Below are 22,426 nucleotides of genomic sequence, written 5' to 3' on the forward strand. Positions count from 1 at the left end.
GCCTCTCCCAGTTCATACCACCATCTAACTGTGATCCTCTCTCACCCTCATCTGATCACACCATGATCACCTTCCATGAATTCCTTATCTCCAACTTGGCCTCGCTATCATTCCTCTGACCCCTTCCTAAGAACACCAACTATTCAGCAGAGGAAAGGAGAGCTATAGTCAGTCTCAAAAGAGATCCTGAGCTAATCAGCCTCCATGCAAACAAAGATTCCACCACTGTCATGATGAATCACAGTGACTAAATGGCAGAAGGTCACTGCCAATTGTGTGAGTTGTTACCTGTCAGAATGATCCTGTCCCAGAAGTCAAACGTAGCCTCCAATCCCTCTTTCAAGCTTAGGGCCTTCCCAAAACCTCTCCTCAAATCTACTTCACTACTCAACCCTGCCCCCCCCCCCCCCCCTCATGAACCATGGACCTTGCCGTTGGTGGGGAGGCTTGCGTGCCTCAGCGGTACAGATAGCCGTACCGTAGGTAAAACCACAACGGAGGGGTATCTGTTGACAGGCCAGGCGAACGTGTGGTTCCTGAAGAGGGGCAGCAGCCTCTTCAGTAGTTGCAAGGGCAACAGTCTGGATGATTGACTGATCTGGCCTTGTAACAATAACCAAAACGGCCTTGCTGTGCTGGTACTGCGAATGGCTGAAAGTAAGGGGAAACTACGGCCGTAATTTTTCCCGTGGGCATGCAGGTTTACTGTATGATTAAATGATGATGGCGTCCTCTTGGGTAAAATATTCCGGAGGTAAAATAGTCCCTCATTCGGATCTCCGGGCAGGGACTACTCAAAAGGATGTCGTTATCAGGAGAAAGAAAACTGGCATTCTATGGATCGGAGCGTGGAATGTCAGATCGAGCAGGTAGGTTAGAATATTTAAAAAGGGAAATGGATAGGTTAAAGTTAGATATAGTGGGAATTAGTGAAGTACGATGGCAGGAGGAACAAGACTTTTGGTCAGGTGAATACAAGGTTATAAACACAAAATCAAATAAGGGTAATGAAGGAGTAGGTTTAATAATGAATAGGAAAATAGGAATGCGGGTAAGCTACTGCAAACAGCATAGTGAACGCATTATTCTGGCTAAGATAGACATGAAGCCCACGCCTACTACAGTAGTACAAGTTTATATGCCAACTATCGCTGCAGATGACGAAGAAATTGAAGAAATGTATGATGAAATAAAAGAAATTATTCAGATAGTGAAGGGAGATGAAAATTTAATAGTCATGGATGACTGGAATTCGAGTGTAGGAAAAGCGAGAGAAGGAAACGTAGTAGGTGGATATGGATTGGGGCTAAGAAATGAAAGAGGAAGCCGCCTGGTAGAATTTTGCACAGAGCACAACTTAGTCATAGCTAACACATGGTTTAAGAATCATGAAAGAAGGTTGTATACATGGAAGAATCCCAGAGATACTAAAAGGTATCAGATAGATTATATAATGGTCAGACAGAGATTTAGGATCCAGGTTTTAAATTGTAAGACATTTCCAGGGGCAGATGTGGACTCTGACCACAATCTATTGGTTATGACCTGTAGATTAAAACTGAAGAAACTGCAAAAAGGTGTGAATTTAAGGAGACGGGACCTGGATAAACTGAAAGAACCAGAAGTTGTACAGAGTTTCAGGGAGAGCAAAAGGGAACAATTGTCAGGTATAGGGGAAAGAAATACAGTAGAAGAAGAATGGGTAGCTTTGAGAGATGAAGTAGTGAAGGCAGCAGAGGATCAAGTAGGTAAAAAGGCGAGGGCTCGTAGAAATCCTTGGGTAACAGAAGAAATATTGAATTTGATTGATGAAAGGAGAAAATATAAAAATGCAATAAATGAAGCAGGCAAAAAGGAATACAAACGTCTCAAAAATGAGATTGACAGGAAGTGCAAAATTGCTAAGCAGGGATGGCTAGAGAACAAATGTAAGGATGTAGAGGCACATCTTACTAGAGGTAAGATAGATACTGCCTACAGGAAAATTAAAGAGACCTTTGGAGATAAGAGAACCACTTGTATGAACATCAAGAGCTCAGATGGAAACCCAGTTCTAAGCAAAGAAGGGAAAGCAGAAAGGTGGAAGGAGTATATAGAGGGTCTATACAAGGGTGATGTACTTGAGGACAATATTATGGAAATGGAAAAGGATGTAGATGAAGATGAAATGGGAGATACGGTACTGTGTGAAGAGTTTGACAGAGCACTGAAAGACCTGAGCCGAAACAAGGCCCCTGGAGTAGACAACATTCCACTGGAACTACTGACAGCCTTGGGAGAGCCAGTCCTGACAAAACTCTACCATCTGTTGAGCAAGATGTATGAGACAGGCGAAATACCCTCAGACTTCAAGAAGAATATAATAATTCCAATACCAAAGAAAGCAGGTGTTGACAGATGTGAAAATTACCGAACAATCAGTTTAATAAGCCATAGCTGCAAAATACTAACACGAATTCTTTACAGATGAATGGAAAAACTAGTAGAAGCCGACCTCGGGGAAGATCAGTTTGGATTCCGTAGAAATACTGGAACACGTGAGGCAATACTGACCTTAAGACTTATCTTAGAAGAAAGATTAAGAAAAGGCAAACCTACGCTTCTAGCATTTGTAGACTTAGAGAAAGCTTTTGACAATGTTGACTGGAATACTCTCTTTCAAATTCTAAAGGTGGCAGGGGTAAAAAACAGGGAGCAAAAGGCTATTTACAATTTGTACAGAAACCAGATGGCAGTTATAAGAGTCGAGTGGCATGAAAGGGAAGCAGTGGTTGGGAAGGGAGTGAGACATGGTTGTAGCCTCTCCCCTATGTTATTCAATCTGTATAATGAGCAAGCAGTGAAGGAAACAAAAGAAAAGTTCGGAGTAGGTATTAAAATCCATGGAGAAGAAATAAAAACTTTGAGGTTCGCTGATGACTTTGTAATTCTGTCAGAGACAGCAAAGGACTTGGAAGAGTAGTTGAATGGAATGGACAGTGTCTTGAGAGGAGTATATAAGATGAACATCAACAAAATCAAAACGAGGATAATGGAATGTAGTCGAAATAAGTCGGGCGATGCTGAGGGAATTAGATTAGGAAATGAGACACTTAAAGTAGTAAAGGAGTTTTGCTATTTGGGGAGCAAAATAACTGATGATGGTCGAAGTAGAGAGGATATAAAATGTAGACTGGCCATGGCAAGGAATGCATTTCTGAAGAAGAGAAATTTGTTAAAATCGAGTACAGATTTAAGTGTCAGGAAGTCGTTTCTGAAAGTATTTGTATAGGGTGTAGCCATGTATGGAAGTGAAACATGGATGATAAATAGTTTAGACAAGAAGAGAATAGAAGCTTTTGAAATATGGTGCTACAGAAGAATGCTGAAGATTAGGTGGGTAGATCACATAACTAATGAGGAAGTATTGAATAGGATTGCGGAGAAGCGAAGTTTGTGGCACAACTTGACCAGAAGAAGGGATCCGTTGGTAGGGCATGTTCTGAGGCATCAGTGATCACCAATATAGTATTGGAGGGCAGCATGGAGGGTAAAAATCGTAGAGTGAGACCAAGAGATGAATACACTAAGCAGATTCAGAAGGATGTAGGTTGCAGTAAGTACTGGGAGATGAAGAAGCTTGCACAGGATAGAGTAGCATGGAGAGCTGCATCAAACCAGTTCGGGACTGAAGACCACAACAACAACAACTCAACCCTGCAACACCCTGCATACCCACTTTCAATATGCTCCCCTAAATTTACAATCCAACAATCCTGGACACCCCATTGTAGTTTGTTACTGTGCCCCCTGAAAAGATTTTAGTCCTCATAGATCAGCACCTTCAACAAATTGTCTGTAATCTTGCCTCCCATGTGAAAGATACCATCCATTTTCTTCACCGACTCTCCATCATCCACACCCCTTTACTTGCAAGTTCACTATTGGTCACTGTTGATGCCTCTTCCCTATACACCAACATCCCTCGTGTCCATGGTCTTTTTGCAATTGAACAATACCTTTCTTTCCTTTTGACTTGAAATCTACTACCTCATTCCTCCTACACTTTACTAAATTGATCCTATCTCACAACCACTTCTCGTTAGAAGGTAAGATACACAAACAAATCCATGGCACAGTTTTGGGCACCCAAATGGCATTGCCCTATGCCAACCTGTTTATGGGACATCTAAATGGTGATTTCCCTAAATCACTTTACACAAATCCCTTTGAAAGGGCATGGCCAATTTCCTTTCCCTAGTCTTCCCTGATCTGAGCTTGTGCTCTGTCTCCAATGACCTTGTTGTTGATGGGGGTGTTAATAACTAATCTCTTCTCCATCTATAGGACATTTTCCTTGCCTCCCAAAACCCCAAACCCTTGATCTGGTTCAAGTTCATTGATATTCTCATTTCTTCACAAACTCAAAACTTCCTCTCCCATCTGCTTCTCCAAGTCCTCCTCAATCCAATATACCACATTTCCAGGTGTTGAACACCTGTACTCTGATGGCTCCATCCACATCTCTGTCCACATCAACCCCCCCCCCCCCCCCCCCATAGTACCTACATTTTGACAGCTGCCATCGCGTCCACAACAAAAAATCCCACCCATATATTCTTGCCATGCAGTGATGGCATAACTGCAATGATAAGAACTCCCTTTCCCAGTATACTGAAGGTCTCATCAAGGCCTTCACAGACAGGTACTATCCCCAGGACCAAGTCCACAAACAGATTTCTCATAGCATTCCCCCACATTCCCAATCCTCCCATCACCCTCCAAGAGCCAGCTACAAAAGAGTGCTCTCTTCGTCACTCAATACCACCCCAGACTAAAACATCTGAATTGCATCCTTCATCAGAGTTTTGATTATCTATGATCATGCCCTGAAATGAGGGACATCACACCCAAGAGCCTTCGCACCCCTTCTGAAGTGGTGTTCTGTCAACCACCCAACCTCCACAACATCCTTGTCCCTCCCTATGCCACTCACAATCCCAATCCCAATCCCAATCCCTTGCCACAGGGATCAAATCTCTGTCTAAGACCCAGGTGTAAAACCTGTCCAATCCACCCACCCAGCACTTCCTATTACAGTCCTGTCGCAGGATTATCTTAACCCATCAAAGGCCAGGCCGCCTGTAACAGCATCCATGTTTGTACTAGCTCTGCTAACAAGCACTGCACAGCTTTTTATATTTGTATGACTGCCAACCAGATGTCCACTAGGATGCGCGGCCACTGCCAAACTGTCGCCAATAACAAACTAGACCACCATGCGTCACAATGGCAAACCATGCAGTTGAACAAAACATGCTTGATTCCAATGGTTGCTTTACAACTCAGGCCGTCTGGATCTTCCCCTCTATCACCTGTCTTTCTGAACTACGCAGATGTAAGTTATTCATACAACACATTCTCCGCTCCTGAAATTATTCCTGCCTCAACCTACAGTAACCTACTGTCCCACACTCTCCATCCAACAGCTTCTGCCACCTTATGTTATCACCATCTCCTTTTTCACATTCCCTCATCCTGTTTGTATACTGCTGTTTGTGAATCTTGCCACCTGTTCTTTCCCCCTTCCCTCCTCTTCTCCTATTCCATTCCCCATTTCTGCCCTCTCCCCCCTCCTTTCCCCTCATCCCATCTTGCAACACTGAGCCTGGCAGTCTCTAGTCCCTGCACACCCTGTCAGACAGCAATCTTCTCTCTCCCCCCATCCATACCCTACTTTCCCTCCCCCTTCCACATCCTACTCCAGATTGCTATTCACATGACAGTCACATTCCGGTTGATGCTGCCGGTGGAAGGAGTCATATTGCATAAGATATGCTTGCTTGTGTAAATATTTATATGTTTTCTTTGCTGAAGAAAGCTTTGGCTGAAAGCTATACTGTGTAACAGTCTTTTTGTTGGACCTGTCTGCAACTCAGCACGTCATCTTTATGGCTAATAGCAAACTATCCTCTTCCTAATAATAAATGTCTTAAATGTCTAAAAGACAAAGATGTTATCACATAAAAGTCACAGGAAAGCTTAATATTTCTAAGTACCCATTATATAATGTAATTGAATAGATTAAAAATCTATCCACCAAGCGGTGGCAGAACACACATGTAAAAGAAGGTTGTAAGACAATGGCTCCTCCTTCAGGCACAAGGGTTGAAGGCAAGGAAGAGGGTCGAAGGAAAAGGATTGGAGAGATAAAAAAAAAGGGGTAGATTTTGGAAAAGTCACCCAGAACTGCAGGTCTGTGGTGACTTACCAGACTGAGTGAGAAGGAAAGACTGATTGTAGGGACGGCACCAGATGACATTTGGAAACCTGAGAGCTTAAAGGTGGAAGACAGGGTAAGATGCAAGAGTTAATAAGGGTGAAACGCTAAGTTCACTGTGTGAAACAAGTGGAACAGTAATGGCGAAAAATAGACAGATCAGTAACTGAAAGATGTACAAAACTAAAACAGAACAAAGAAAGGTGTACTTACTGTGCAGAAAGGCTGGGACTGAACAAATTAACATAAATTAAGGCCAGGTGGGTGGTGAGAACCAAGTATGTGTTGTTGTGCTAGTTCCCACCTATGGAGTTCTGAGAAACTGGTGTTGCGGGAAGAAACTAGATCGCGCATGTGGTGAAATGGGCACCAAGGTCACAATTCTCTTGTTATAGAGCATGTTTTGCAACAGGATATTGTGTGTTGCCAGTATACACCCTCTGCCTATGCCTATTCTACATCTACATCCATAATCCGCAAGCCACCTGACGGTGTGTGGCGGAGGTTACCTTGAGTATCTCTATCAGTTCTCCCTTCTATTCCAGTATCGTATTGTTCGTGGAAAGAAGGATTGTCAGTATGCTTCTGTGTGGGCTCTAATCTCTCTGATTTTATCCTCATGGTCTCTTCGCGAGATATACGTAGGAGGGAGCAATATACTGCTTGACTCTTCGGTGAAGGGTATGTTCTCGAAACTTTAACAAAAGCCCGTACAGAGCTACTGAGCGTCTCTCCTGCAGAGTCTTCCACTGGAGTTTATCTATCATCACCGTAACGCTTTCGCGATTACTAAATGATCCTGTAACAAAGCATGCTGCTCTCCATTGGATCTTCTCTATCTCTTCTATCAACCCATCTGGCACGGATCCCACACTGCTGAGCAGTATTCAAGCAGAGGGCGAACAAGCATACTGTAACCTACTTCCTTTGTTTTCAGATTGCATTTCCTTAGGATTCTTCCAATGACTCTCAGTCTGGCATCTGCTTTACCGATGATCAACTTTATATGATCATTCCATTTTAAATCACTCCTAATGCGTACTCCCAGATAATTTATGGAATTAACTACTTCCAGTTGCTGACCTGCTATTTTGTAGCTAAATGATTAGGGATCTATCTTTCTATGTATTCGCAGTACATTACACTTGTCTACATTGAGATTCAAGTGCCATTTCCTGCACCATGTGTCAATTCGCTGCAGATCCTCCTGCATTTCAGTACAATTTTCCATTGTTACAACCTCTCAATACACCACAGCATCATCTGCAAAAAGCCTCAGTGAACTTCCGATGTCATCCACCAGGTCATCCTAACTGATAATTTGGTGGTAATCATGTCGATATTTGGCCTTTTATATTGGCATGACTACCACCAAATTATCAGTTAGCATGAATGGGCATAGGCAGAGGGTATATTCTGGAAAAACACAATACCCTATTGCAAATCATCCTCTACAACATGATAATTGTGACATCAGTGGCTATTTCACCACACGTGTCATCTGGATTCTTCCCCCAGACACCAGTTTCTCAGAACTCTGCTGGTGGGAACTACCTCTCCAACACATCCTTGGTTCTTGCCACCCACCTGGCCTTAATTTACATTAATTTGTTTGGTCTCAGCCTTTCTTCACAGTAGCCATACCTTTCTTCACTTTGTTTAAGTTTTGTACATCTTTCATTTTCTGACCTGTCTAGTTTTTGCCATCCCCCTCCCACCTCTATCACTTACAACACACTTAGTTTTCTTTGCTTTTGTTAACTCATGTATGATGTTTTAGGAGTAACGTCTGTCTTGCATATTACCCTACCTTCCACTATTAAACTCTCAGATTTTCAAATCTCATCCAGTGGTCTTTCCTTATCATCTCATCTGGTAAGTCTCCCCTGATCTGGGGTCCCGGGTGACTTTTCTGAATGCTACCCCTTTTTCTAAACCTCATCAGTCCTTTCCCTTTGGCCCTCTTCCTTCCCCTTCAACCCCTCTGCCTGAAGAAGGAGCAGTGCCTCCAAAACTTGCCTAATTGTAACCCTTTTTATGAATGTGTTTCACCAGTGCGTGGTGTGTAGATTTTTTATCTATCCAATTATCTTCTTCTTCTCCTTGTGTTACGGCTTCTGTAGGATGATGGGTAGGCCCTTTGTGGACTATATTTTCCTCTTCTTCTCCCACAACCTCTTCATTCTCTCTCTTCTTCTCTCCCGCTCTTATTCCGTAATCTTCATTTTCCGTTTCTCCTGGCGGCTCCACTGGTGACATTCTAATCTTTTCCTGTATTCTTTTCTGTCATTGATCTCCGGCGTATTTGTAGGTGTATACTTGTTCCTCCAATTTTCCTTACCTTCGACCTTGATCCCCAATCTATCCAATTGTTGTTGTTGTTGTTGTTGTGGTCTTCAGTCCTGAGACTGGTTTGATGCAGCTCTCCATGCTACCCTATCCTGTGCAAGTTTCATCATCTCCCAGTACCTACTGCAACCTACATCCTTCTGAATCTGCTTAGTGTATTCATCTCTTGGTCTCCCTCTACAATTTTTACCCTCCACGCGGCCCTCCAATGCTAAATTTGTGATCCTTTGATGCCTCAGAACTTGTCCTACCAACCGGTCTCTTCTTCTCGTCAAGTTGTGCCACATACTTCTCTTTTCCCCAATTCTATTCAATACTTCCTCATTAGTTATGTGAACTACCCACCTAATCTTCAGCATTCTTCTGTAGCACCACATTTCAAAAGCTTCTACTCTCTTCCTGTTTAAACTATTTATCATCCATGTTTCACTTCCATACATGGCTACACTCCATACAAATACTTTCGGAAACGACTTCCTGACCATTAAATCTATACTCGATGTTAACAAATTTCTCTTCTTCAGAAACGCTTTGCTTGCCATTGCCAGTCTACATTTTATATCCTCTCTACTTCGAACATCATCAGTTATTTTGCTCCCCAAAAAGCAAAACTTCTTTACTACATGAAGTGTCTCATTTCCTAATCTAATTCCTTCACCATCACCCGACGTAGTTCGACTACATTTCATTAATCTCGTTTTGCTTTTGTTGATGTTCATCTTATATCCTCATTTCAAGACACTGTCAATTACATTCAACTGCTCTTCCAAGTCCTTTGCTGTCTCTGACAGAATTACAATGTCATCAATGAACCTCAAAGTTTTTATTTCTTCTCCATGGATTTTAAAACCTACTCCGAATTTATCTTTTGTTTCCTTTACTGCTTGCTCAATGTACAGATTGAATAACATCGGGGATAGGCTACAACCTTGTCTCACTCCCTTCCCAGCCACTGCTTCCCTTTCATGCCCCTCAATTCTTATAACTGCCATCTGGTTTCTGTACAAATTGTAAATAGCCTTTCGCTCTCTGTATTTTACCCCTGCCACCTTTAGAATTTGAAAGAGAGTATTCCAGTCAACATTGTCAAAAGCTTTCTCTAAGTCTACAAATGCTAGAAGCGTAGGTTTGCCTTTCCTTAATCTTTCTTCTAAGATAAGTCATAAGGTCAGAATCGCCTCACGTGTTCCAACATTTCTACAGAATCCAAATTGATCTTCCCCGAGGTCGGCTTCTACTAGTTTTTCCATTCGTCTGTAAAGAATTCGTGTTAGTATTTTGCAGCTATGGCTTATTAAACTGATTGTTCAGTAATTTTCACATCTGTCAACACCTGCTTTCTTTGGGATTGGAATTATTATATTCTTCTTGAAGTCTGAGGGTATTTCGCCTGTCTCATACATCTTGCTCAACAGATGGTAGAGTTTTGTCAGGACTGGCTCTCCCAAGGCCGTCAGTAGTTCCAGTGGAATGTTGTCTACTACAAGGGCCTTGTTTCAGCTCAGGTCTTTCAGTGCTCTGTCAAACTCTTCACACAGTATCGTATCTCCCATTTCATCTTCATCTACATCCTTTTCCATTTCCATAATATTGTCCTCAAGTACATCACCCTTGTATAGACCCTCTATATACTAGTTCCACCTTTCTGCTTTCCCTTCTTTGCTTAGAACTGGGTTTCCATCTGAGCTCTTGATGTTCATACAAGTGGTTCTCTTATCTCCAAAGGTCTCTTTAATTTTCCTGTAGGCAGTATCTATCTTACCTCTAGTAAGATGTGCCTCTACATCCTTACATTTGTTCTCTAGCCATCCCTGCTTAGCAATTTTGCACTTCCTGTCAATCTCATTTTTGAGATGTTTGTATTCCTTTTTGCCTGCTTCATTTATTGCATTTTTATATTTTCTCCTTTCATCAATCAAATTCAATATTTCTTCTGTTACCCAAGGATTTCTACTAGCCCTCGTCTTTTTACCTACTTGATCCTCTGCTGCCGTCACTAATTCATCTATCAAAGCTACCCATTCTTCTTCTACTGTATTTCTTTCCCCTATACCTGACAATTGTTCCCTTATGCTCTCCCTGAAACTCTGTACAACCTCTGGTTCTTTCAGTTTATCCAGACATCTGTCTTGTGTGTGTGTGTGTGTGTGTGTGTGTGTGTGTGTGTGTGTGTGTGTGTGCGCGCGTGCGCGCGAGTTTTCCCCCTAAGGTAAGTCTTTCCGCTCCCAGGATTGGGGTGACTCCTTGCCCTCTCCCTTGAAACCCGCATCCTTTCGTCTTTCCTTTTCCTTCCCCCTTTCCTGACGAGGCGGCCGCCGGTTGCGAAGGCTCGAAATTTTGTGTGTGTGTTGTTGTGTGTTATTTTATTGTGCCTGTCTACCGGCGCTTTCCTGCTTGGTAAGTCTTGGAATCTTTGTTTCCAGACAATTTTAGTGACTTTATAAAAGGTATGTAAAACAGTAGAAAAATGCCACAAAAATTAAGAAAAATGGTTATACTTACCAGTGTTCAGAGGAGTGATGAGTATCCCTATATATTCACACCAAGGAAAGAGTGTCACTAACTTAAATCACAAAATATGTTTTAATACAGCAGAGCACAAATATTGCGCAGCTCTGTTATTTTATTTGCATGTAGTGAGTCATGCCAAGGGATGATGCCTGCATTCAGGATGGGATGGCGATTGCAGTAACTTTGTGAGGGGAAATAGCTGCACAGAGTGAATATAGAAGTTCCTGTCATCACCAGACTACTTTGGAGAAGTGTCTAGTTCTGAGAGAATATATATTTTTGACAAAAATTATGGTTTTGATCAGAGAAACGGAATGTGCTTGAGATTATTCATGTTCATTCTTTGGCTTGACTTCTATGTAAAGGCTTGGTGTTGACATTATGAGTTAGTTGGATACACACATGTTCCATAGATCATCTCAACAATATATTTTATGGAAATAACATGGAATGAGTCAGTTTACAGGAGATATATACATGATTAGTATTAACATTACTGAACACATTATTTTAGTCCTACTCATGCAACTACACTTAAAACTTTTTTTTCTACCACTTCTTAAATAAAAATTCATCCAAAGAACTTGAAGAGCTGTCCAGATGAAATAATTTTAGGTTACATTTAGAACTTTCTTTTCTATCTGTTAGAAATTTTATGTTATTGGGCAAACAATCAAAAATTTTTGTTCTGCTTATTGAACTCCTTTCTGAACCACTGACATAAAATCTATCTTTTCATCTACTGTTGTAGGAATGGGAATCATTATTCTTATCATATTGTGTTGGATTATTTATGATGAATTTCATTAGTGAGCATATATACTGTGATGTATCAAAATGGTTAATACCTTGCAGAGATACCTACATGATGACCATGGATAAACACCACATATTATTCTTACCACTCATATTTGTGCAATCAATACTTTCTTTCTAAGTGACAAGTAACCCAGAAAATTACTCCATGGCATTACTGAGAGGAAATATTCATTTGCTTCCAAGACTAGCAATCGTATGAAGAGCAAAAGTAGCTGAACTTAATTGTTTGAGCAGCTTGGTAATATGTTTCGTCAAGTTCAAATTTTCGTCAGTATTTGCACATGAAAATTTCAAACATTCTACCCTATTTACTGACTCCTGCTGGCAAGCTACATTGATTGCTGGTGTGACTCTGTTTGTTGTACAAAACTGAATATAGTGTTTTGTAGTTACTCCTGTCAATGCCTTTCGATCCAGCCAGAAACTCCACAGCAGAGTGCTGCAGGCTGCCATCCTGCCAGGGCACATGCAACTCAACTGCACAGCACAATCATGCCTGTGGCAGCTGTTGTGTTATCTTGTGGCATCACATCCTATGGATGCAATAGCTTGCCTCCATGAGCCATGTGACATTATACTAATTTCCTAGTATTCTTCCACTCGGCAGCTTTATTGAATGCTGCCCAGCCAGTTCCCATTCAGTCAGCATTGGAGGGCTCTTAGCTAAAGTGCTCTGGGATAGGACCTAACTGCATAAGTGGACCCTCAAGCAGAGTTCCATTTGTTGGGGCACATCACACACCAGTTTGAGCCTACAGTCTCACATACTGCATTCAAACTCGCAAGTGCTTCGGCCACAGACTATGTCCATGTATGGATGTTTCCCGGCTATGTCACTGCTATCTGATTTAGGACAGACAGTGTACTTAACTTAGTGGCCATGTTAGCATAGTGGAGCGACTCACTCATTTCATAAACTGTCACTGTGTTTGGTACCAACCCCTACCAGACCAGGACAATATTTAGTGGTAATTATGCCATAAGCTGTTTCTCTTACACTTCCCTGAAGTACTGTGTAATAAAATTCAATTGTTCTTTTGGTTACCTGGGCACATCTGTTCATTGTACGATGCTCCTCCCACAACAGGATTCACTTATGGCAGCGAAATAAAAACTTATTTCTGGCAGGCTCTTGTCTCAGCAGTGGCATCTAGGGTACACTTTTCAGCAATAACTGTTTTGGTTCTGGGACTTCATACCCTATGTCTTCCTTTTCAAGTGGGTAGCCTTCCTCTGTGTGTTTGTGTGCCCCTGCATGGTATTTTTCATGCTTCTGTTCCACATTCAAACATAGACCACTTGTTGTTGGCCATTTACTTTGACTTATTTGCATTTGTACATCCCTTGCACATGGAGTGGCCGTGCGGTTTGAGGCGCCACGTCACGGATTGCGCAGCCCCTCCCGCCAGAGGTGCATGTCCTCCCTCAAGCATGGGTGTATGCATTGTTCCTAGCATAGTTAGTTTAAGTCAGTTTAAGTAGACATTTGAACATTTTGTATACATCCTTTCCTTATGTTCTGTGGCACTTCAGCTAGTTGGTTTCACTATCTGTTCGTTTTGGGCCACAAACAGTCACTGCATCTGCCATGTTTCCAAATTCTTTGTTAACGCAATTTTTTGTGAGAAACACTGCTTTGTGTGTATTACTATTTGGTATTAGGTTACAGTGCTCAGCTCTTCAATTGTGTGTTCACAATTTTCATTCTGTCAGGTTCCATGATTATATGCCTTTTATTACTTATTTTTCCTTGTTTCTGTCTAGTGGACATGCACATTCTTTCATTTGTAACAGTGTTTCTCTCACTTAGACACCTGTGTTGTTAACGTCTCCATTCTGCTTCTATTGGCTTCCTGTAAATACTGGGGACTCTTTCACATGACCGATGACTTGACACAGTGAGTACATTTTTGGATTTGAGTGGTCTGCATGGACATGGATTACCTAGTGTTCTAGTTGCTATTCCTTTGCATTTTGGATGTAACTGTCTGTGGTGAAATGTCAGATAGATAGTTCATCTGTAAAGGATGGCATTATGAGGCCGTGACTGTAACATGTAAAGCATCTTCAAAGTGACAATGTAAACATAATGTACAGTGGAGAGGACATACAACAGACAGCAGTATGCAGAGTTTTTATGACTCTACCATCCCTCTAAAGACAAACATGACCTCCACTGCCTGTGGTCTCCTACTATGAAAAGATATCTACACTCTTCACCAAAACTAACTATCTAAATTAACAATTCTCAACCTGAAGATGATGGTGTGAAACATTGAAACATGTAGTGACAAAATAAACAATTGACTGACAGAAAACAGTTGTATTTGTAATTTCAAATGATCACAGAACACAAGCTTTCACAACCAGTATTTGCATAGTTCTTGATATTTGTTTCAGAGGCATTACAGCTCTAAGGTGTGCCTCTGAGCTTCTCTTCCAGCAGCCTGACTGTCCCAACAGCACCTCATCCCCAGTGTGCATGACACATACTTCGTCTCCTCTGGAGTGCAAAGATGCCCTGGATTCATGGCCCACCTCCTTCACATAGTTGAGACATTTCCTCCAGGCTTCCGCATTCCCTGTTGATTGTCTTCTGCCCTTCTCCAGCAGTTCAGCCCCCTGCACTAAACCTGCAGGCTCTGGTACCAACACCTCTCCTGCCCCAGTGCCTCACTGGCCCCACTACCTCTTCTGGTTTCAGCACCATCAGTGTCTTCATTGCTGATGCCAGCGCCCTTCAGGTTCCAACACCACCAGCACCATCACTACTGGCCCTGGCACCCCTTCAGGTTCCAGCACCATGGGACCCATTGCCTCTTCAGGGTCCAACACCACAAGTGCCCTCATTTCCCTGCCCTCAAGTTGCTAGCCTTATGTCAGTGCTCCCTCCATCAGACTTCTTGTGCTTCTTGTGCCCTCGGCTCCTGCCCCCTTTGTGACCTCTCCTTCTCATCCAAACGGGACATCGCTCTGTCCTCTATTGACCCCTCTGTTCACCCCTTGTCCCCACCAAAAATGTTGGTTCAGCCACCCTTTCTGCCTATTGCCAACGTTCAGCCTGCATCTTCAGAGCCTTGCTTCCTCTCCCGAGCTTCTTCCCTTCAAAGTATGGGTCACGCTCATCTTATACACTTGGCTTCTCTTCCAATAGGCAACTCCGTGCCACTCAACATGCCCTCCCCTGCACCCTTCTCTGCACTACTCCTTCCTGGTCTTTGGCCCCAGACATCTCCAGTCATGGTTATCTCTACTGACATCCAGAGGCTTTTACTCTCCCCATAATGTCCACCTCTTTGGGATTTCAATTTGACTTTCCCGGCACTCCTTTTCTCTGGTCATAGAAGTGTTGCTGCAATCCTGGTGACATGTTCGGCTTTTTTCCAACAATGATCTTGGGTGATTCCTGTTTTGCAGGTTCACTTCCACCATGTCCTCCTCAGGAAAGAGGGAATGTTGTATCCTTGACAGGTACCTCTGTCACCACCATAGACTACATAGCAAAATGGCTCCACCACCTCCTCCATAGGGAAGAGGGATGTAACAACTCTGGCCAGTGCCTTTCAATCCAGCCACTAACTGCACAGCAAAGCCTACAGCAACTGTTGTGGTATCTGATGGTGCCACATTTGCTGGAAACTGCACTAATTCACATCTGTGAGCCACAAGACATGATTTCCTGGTACTTTTCCACTGAACAGTTCTAAAGGACACCACTCAGCCACTTGCCAGTCACCAGTCAGTCAACATCGCGAGTTTACAACCATGCTGCCTTGAGCCAAGAGCCAACTGCACTAACAGTTCCACAGTCATTGTTCCATTTGTTGCAGCACAGTGCACACCAGTTCTAGCATACAGCCTCATATAATGTATCCAAAACATCGAGTCTTCAAGAGTGCTTCAACCATGGACTACACTCATATACAGATATTTCTGGGCTACATCAGTGCTACCAAATTTAGCACAGCCAGTATGCTCAACTTAGTAGCTACATTACCATAATGGTGCAGTTTGTACATTCAAAAAAACTGTCATTGTGTTTGCTCAAACCTCATCACACCAGGACAGTCTTTAGTATTAATACTTCAGAAACTGTTCCATGTAAGAATTTCTTGAAGTACAGTGTAATGAAGTCCTATTGTTCTTTTGGCTACCTGGGAACATCTAGTCATTGTGGCATGCACCTCCCACTATGGGATTCAACAGTTTTCCCAAAATTTATGGAGAGTCCATTTACAGAGAACCATTTAATAATTCTTTGAAAAACAGTATTAACATATCTTTGGTCGCTGTCTTTCTTATGTGATTTATTATAACACTATTATCATCTGGAAAGAGTACCATTTTTGCTTGATAAATATTAAGTGGAAGGTCATTCATAAATGTAACAAAAAGAAGTTTTAATTATTTAGCACAATGTTTTGCCATCTGTTTGTTAAGTATGATTCAAACCAGTTGTTTGTAAACCCAGCCCATAAAACCTCAGTTTTTCTAAGAGGTAACTTAATCCATACAATTAAACATCTTTGAAAGATCACATAAACCACCAACTGGTGATATTTTATTATTTACGGCTTGTAATATTTGATGAGTGAATGATATGAAAAAAGCTAGATGTTATGCAGTTGATGATGTATATGTGTATTTACAATGTACAGAATATAGTTATAAAAGATCTTTGTACACTATTAAAGAATAATAGCATATATCAAGAGTGAAGTCACTTGCATAATTTAAAGATACAGAATTATGATCAGAAAATGGAAAAATTGTCACATTGTGATTCTTCTGTAGTCTTAAATTGATACAAGTATTTTCTATACACTCTTGTTCTCATATGGGCCTAATTTTCACTTATTACAATATCATAATGTACCCATCTATTGTCTCAATACACTTAACAGTTTGTTCAGTTTTTCTAACACTGAGTATTATAGAAAAATAACTTTATGCTCTGTTGGAACTACACCATAAATTTTCAATCTATTCTAGAGTTGTGTTTTAATTTTTAAACACGTGATGCATGCTAAAGGAAAACTTAATGCAGACATTCAACTTTGAATCTGAAGTAAGATACCTGTAGGTTAGAGTTTACTGTCTTGTGGATGTCAGGATCATTACCCTTGAGGCTCTTGAATAACTCTTGCTTGGTCAGGCAAGGATGGGGGTAAAAATTAGATGTAGTATGTTTCTGGAAACCAGCATTGTTGTCTTCTTGAATGAGCTAAGAAAACTAAGCAAACAGAAAATCTGCACTCATCCAGAATGTTCTCCTGAATACTAAAACGAGTTTCTAAATATTCTCCTATTTGCCATGGTATGGCCATATCTTCTCTAAGCTTGTGAACTCATTTAGCCTGACAGCTGAAAGAAAACTCTTATTCATGATGTAGCTTTCCATTTCTCATAAACCCAAATCATCGCTAAAGTCTAAAGAATACCACCTACAATCGACTGGAGATTTAACCCCAAACATTTCAGTTGATAGTCTTATACTTACCCATCGAGACTGTTGGACATGTGAATATGCAGTGAATGTAACTACAGCTACTAGAATTATTAAACTAATCACAACTTTGTCGAAATTAGTATCAACAAAGCTTTTCATGTTATCACATTAAATATACATAAGTATTGTCCCTGAAGCATATTAAAACAATTCATGGTTGCTATGCAACTAACTGCATGTGGCATTTCCTCTGAGCTTCAGTAGTCATGTTAAATTTTAATTTTAGTAAAAATAAAATAAAAAGTAATGTAAAACGTTCACATTACTTTATGAACAAATGCAACAGTTCAATTTAAACTACAGCTTTTTTGGCTTCATCACAGAACTGTCAGTTTATTGTAATGACTTTTATATCATTGTAATTAACATACCATACAGGAAAAGAACCGTCCAGATCTTTGTGAAAAAGTTGATCACGCATTTTCTCATATGTGACAATACGGATGCCAGAGTACACTACATGTCTGTAGATAGCTGGTGTTACTCCTTGCCACAGTTTCAAAAAGCCCTCTTCTCGAACAATTCCAACACCAGTTTGCAGCATTCCCCTGTAAGGGCCCTTAAAATTACAAGAAAGGGTAATAGTTATCTTCCGATTGTAACATGAAGTGATATGGAGACATGAAAACATCATGACACAGAACATACTGCACTGACAGGGGGAAACTAACAAGGGAAAAAAAGACATATTAAGCACCACAAATGTTTTGACATAAGGGCTTCCTTTGTTAAAAGAGGGCAACTTTTATAAAAAATACTAAGCCTTTGGTGTACAGTAGACTCTCTCGCACTCTTAAATGTACAAGTAGTTAACAACATCATGTCCCTTCATTCACAATCAAACAGCGTTCATTTACTTCACTACTTGGGTATTCCTTCCTACTTGTATGACATATGATTAATATGTCAGCTGATTAAAGCTTTATTATTAGACTGATGATGACAACAATGATTACAGTCATAAGCATTATGACAGTAGTAGTTGTTTGCTAGGCATATGGTCCCTAGTTTCTACACTTAAATATTTACACTGAATGATGTAAAAACACATATACATACATTAATATACATTTCAAAAGAATCACAATAATAATTTTCTAAAAATATTATAAAACAGAACTAATAGAAAAAGAAAAGATATTAAAATACTCTAACTAGCAAAAAATACAGAAAAACAACAAGTTATCTATGACAATTATAGCTATAATAATCAACTATAGTTGATGCAGAGACGGAACTAACATCTCACACCTCACACATCATAGGGAGAGGGAGAGGGAGAGGGAGAGGGAGAGGGAGAGGGAGAGGGAGAGGGAGAGGGAGAGGGAGAGGGAGAGGGAGAGGGAGAGGGAGAGGGAGAGGGAGAGGGAGAGGGAGAGGGAGAGGGAGAGGGAGAGGGAGAGGGAGAGGGAGAGGGAGAGGGAGAGGGAGAGGGAGAGGGAGAGGGAGAGGGAGAGGGAGAGGGAGAGGGAGAGGGAGAGGGAGAGGGAGAGGGAGAGGGAGAGGGAGAGGGAGAGGGAGAGGGAGAGGGAGAGGGAGAGGGAGAGGGAGAGGATGGAATAGAGTATAGGACTGTTGATATTTTTAAGAATATTGATATTTGAAAATATATCATTATCAAGAGAAAAAGCATCAATATATTGATGGAAAAAATATCAACATATCAGCCCATAACAGTATTGGCTTCACATCGTAAATATATTGAAAGTTTTAGAGCTGTGTGTTTAAGCATTGATTTATTATTAGATATTCTATACATCAACATACTAGCAGCCTGCTTATCCCCCTTAGAGCAAGAATTGAAAAAAAAAATGCATGTGCATGTTCGGTGACAACTACTTTGCTAATAATGTTAACTGCATGAAGGTGGCACATATCGGATTTGTGTGGAACACTTCATGTCCACTTCCCTGGTTTTTCATTTCTGCCAATGCCAACTGCCAAACTGTATGGTGAAGCTAAATGTTCAGTTTCTGTTGGTAGCGCCAAGCACTGATTACATTGGCATTTCCCCTCTTGTGTCTCTGCCCACTGCAATGACCAATTTAGTCATTTAGATTGTGTTCATCATTTTCAGCATCTTTTTTGAAGAATGCCAATGTGAAGAAATAGCACACTAGTTGCATTAAAAATTGTTTTTTTAACAGAACTGGTGCGCTATTTCTTTACATTGGTAATCTTGTTATCCAATTCACACTGCCACACCCATTGCAATTGGACAACTAATTTTGTGCCACATACACTTGCTTCACACATTCAAAGAAAAGACTGGATGTGATGAAAGCTCAAAAAGTAGTATGTTCTACTACTATTTCAAAAGAACAACTTCAAATAAGCACAAAAAATTGTGAAAGAAATGGCACTCAATATTGCCATTTTGATATTGATATATCGGGGGGGAAATTATCACTGATATATATTGACATTTTTTGGAACAAATATCAATATATTGATATTTGATCAACAGCCCTAATACAGTATCAGAATAGGTTAGGAAGGAGGAGGACAATGACAGGAGAAGCAAGTGTGAGGAAAGAAGTGTGCAGGGGAGAGGCTCCTGAGAAACGGGTTCAGCAGAGGTTCTGGTGGTCCAGGCAAGTGGAATTGCATTAACAGAAGATGTGGTGGAATAAAAGTTAAAACCTACATAGTTCAGAGGAGTTGGTACTGGAGGGATGACCCAAATAGTACATGTATTAAATTGCCTCTTGCTGTAAATGGTATTTTGGGTTGCAGCTAGTTCAGTAAATGGGCGACCGAGTTAGCAGTTAGTCACAGCAAAGTTTGGGGGTAGCCATTCATGCATGCAGATAGTGGGCTGGCTGTCATGGCCAACACTTCATGCCAATTGCAGCACAGCTTGTATATGACAGGGCAGCGTTCACACATGATCCAATTGTTGTTCAAGTAATAAAGGCCTGTGACTGATCAGGTGCAGGGACTGGTGGGCTGAGGTACATTATTCACCTGAGTTACTCACATGATAATAACCTTTTGGATACAGGACTGGAAACAAGACTGGACAGGCTCATGTAATGTATAGGCAGTGTACTGTGAGAAAGTATTTCATACTATAGCCTCATGTAATAGGACAGATAAAAAATTTACTCATAAAGTGCCAGCAGGAGAACATGCATATAAAGATATTGAAATTTGCAGCTTTCAGAGCCAGTGGCTCCTTCTTCTGGCATAAGTTCAGAAGAGTCACTCAGAACTCCGAGTCAGGGGAGACTTACCCATCTGATACGTCTCCCCTGACCTGGGGTCCTGGATGGATTTTTTTCAACTCTCCCCATTCCTTAAACCCCACCAGTCCTTTTCCGTCAGCCCTCTTCCTTCCCCTTCAACACTTCTGTCAGAAGAGGGAGTCACTAGCTTCAAAAGCTTAAAAATTTCAATATCTTTGAATGTGTGTTCCCCTGCCATTGCTTGGTGAATACATTTTTTATTCTACACAATTACATTGTATTTTCAGAAATTAATTATTTTCATTAATATATGATAGCATCAGTGATCATCTACATTTTTGCTTCATACTATTCTGGCAGTAGTATCCTCATTCAGACAATCATTCCCCTAATTTCAGTGTGTGTCTAAGTGAATAAAGTTACATATTTGTAAGCTTATGAGTGTTGCCCACAATATATTTTGTTGCAAATATACATTTGTTAGTTACAGTTGTACCTTCTACAAATTTCAGCAGCAATAGCTGGTTTGGGGAAGCATTTTTTCCCTTAATCACAGAGCAGCTGTTACATAATTACTGCAATAATTCCACCTTTTTTCCACTCACTGACAACTGTGTTCCAAGGAAGTGACTGGCATATATGACTGTAAAATCTCTTACACAGCCAAAATTTATGGTGTAACACTGTTGTGTGCTTGCTGTAACTGCCATATGATGTTCCATTTAATTTCCCTTTTTTCCAAATTCACAGAATGAAGGTGCTAACAAGTGTGAATATACCTGACTATTAGTGTAATAAGTCATGTTTGCAAAATACTGACACAAATTATTTATAGAAGAACAGAAAAACTGGTAGAGACCGATCATAGGAAAGATCAGCTTGGGTTTCAGAGAAATAGGAACACATGAGGCAGCACTGACTCTATGACTTATCTTAGGAGACAGGTTAAAGAAAGGCAAACCTACATTTATAGTATTTGTAGATTTACAGGAGACTTTTGACATTATTAACCAGAATACACTCTCTGAAATTTTTAACAGTTGCAGGGGAGTGAAAGGTTAGTCATATCTTGTATAGAAGCCAGACTGTAATGACAACAGTTGAAGAACATGTAAGAGAAGTGGTAGTTGAAAACGTAGTAAGTAAGGGTTGTAGCTTACTCCCTATGTTGTTCAATCTATACCCTGAGCAAGAAGTAAGAAAACAATAGAGAAATTTGGAGGGAGGATTAAAGATCAGGCAGAAATAATAAAAACTGTCATTTGTTGGTGACATTGTAATTCTGTCAGAGTTGGCAAAGGGCGTGGAAGAACAGATGAACATAATGTACAGCCTCTTGAAAAGAGATTATAACCAGACTATCAACCAACGCACATGAACCGTGGACCTTGCCATTGGGGGGAAGGCTTGCATGCCTCAGTGATACAGATAGCCATAACGTAAGTGAAACTACAATGGAGCGTTATCTGTTGAGAGGCCAGACAAATGTATGGTTCCCAAAGAGGGGCAGCAGACTTTTCAGTAGTTGCAGGGGCAACAGTCTGTATGATTGAGTGATGTGGCCTTGTAACATTACTGTGCTGGTACTGCAAATGGCTGAAAACAAGGGGAAACTACAGCCATAATTTTTCTTGAGGGCATGCAGCTTTACTGTATAGTTAAATGATGATGGCGTCGTCCTGGGTAAAATATTCCAGAGGTGAAATAATCCCCCATTCAGATATCCAAGCAGAGACTACTCAGGAGGATGTTAGTATTAGGAGAAAGAAAACTGGCATTATACAGATCGGA

The 22,426-nt window shown here is 41.0% G+C and overlaps 1 protein-coding gene across 1 annotated transcript in view; it reads right to left on the bottom strand.

Annotated features, from left to right (window-relative positions):
• The window catches only part of LOC126331644 (mitochondrial uncoupling protein 4), a 427,006-nt gene that overhangs the window by 155,327 nt on the left and 249,253 nt on the right, over positions 1 to 22,426 (bottom strand). The window contains exon 4 of the mRNA XM_049996509.1: positions 17,819 to 18,006. Within this exon, the coding sequence (XP_049852466.1) occupies positions 17,819 to 18,006 (188 nt within the window). The remainder of the gene's footprint in view (positions 1 to 17,818; positions 18,007 to 22,426) is intronic.

Source organism: Schistocerca gregaria, chromosome 2 (genome assembly GCF_023897955.1).
Source record: "Schistocerca gregaria isolate iqSchGreg1 chromosome 2, iqSchGreg1.2, whole genome shotgun sequence".
In the NCBI taxonomy this organism is placed as follows: domain Eukaryota; kingdom Metazoa; phylum Arthropoda; class Insecta; order Orthoptera; family Acrididae; genus Schistocerca; species Schistocerca gregaria.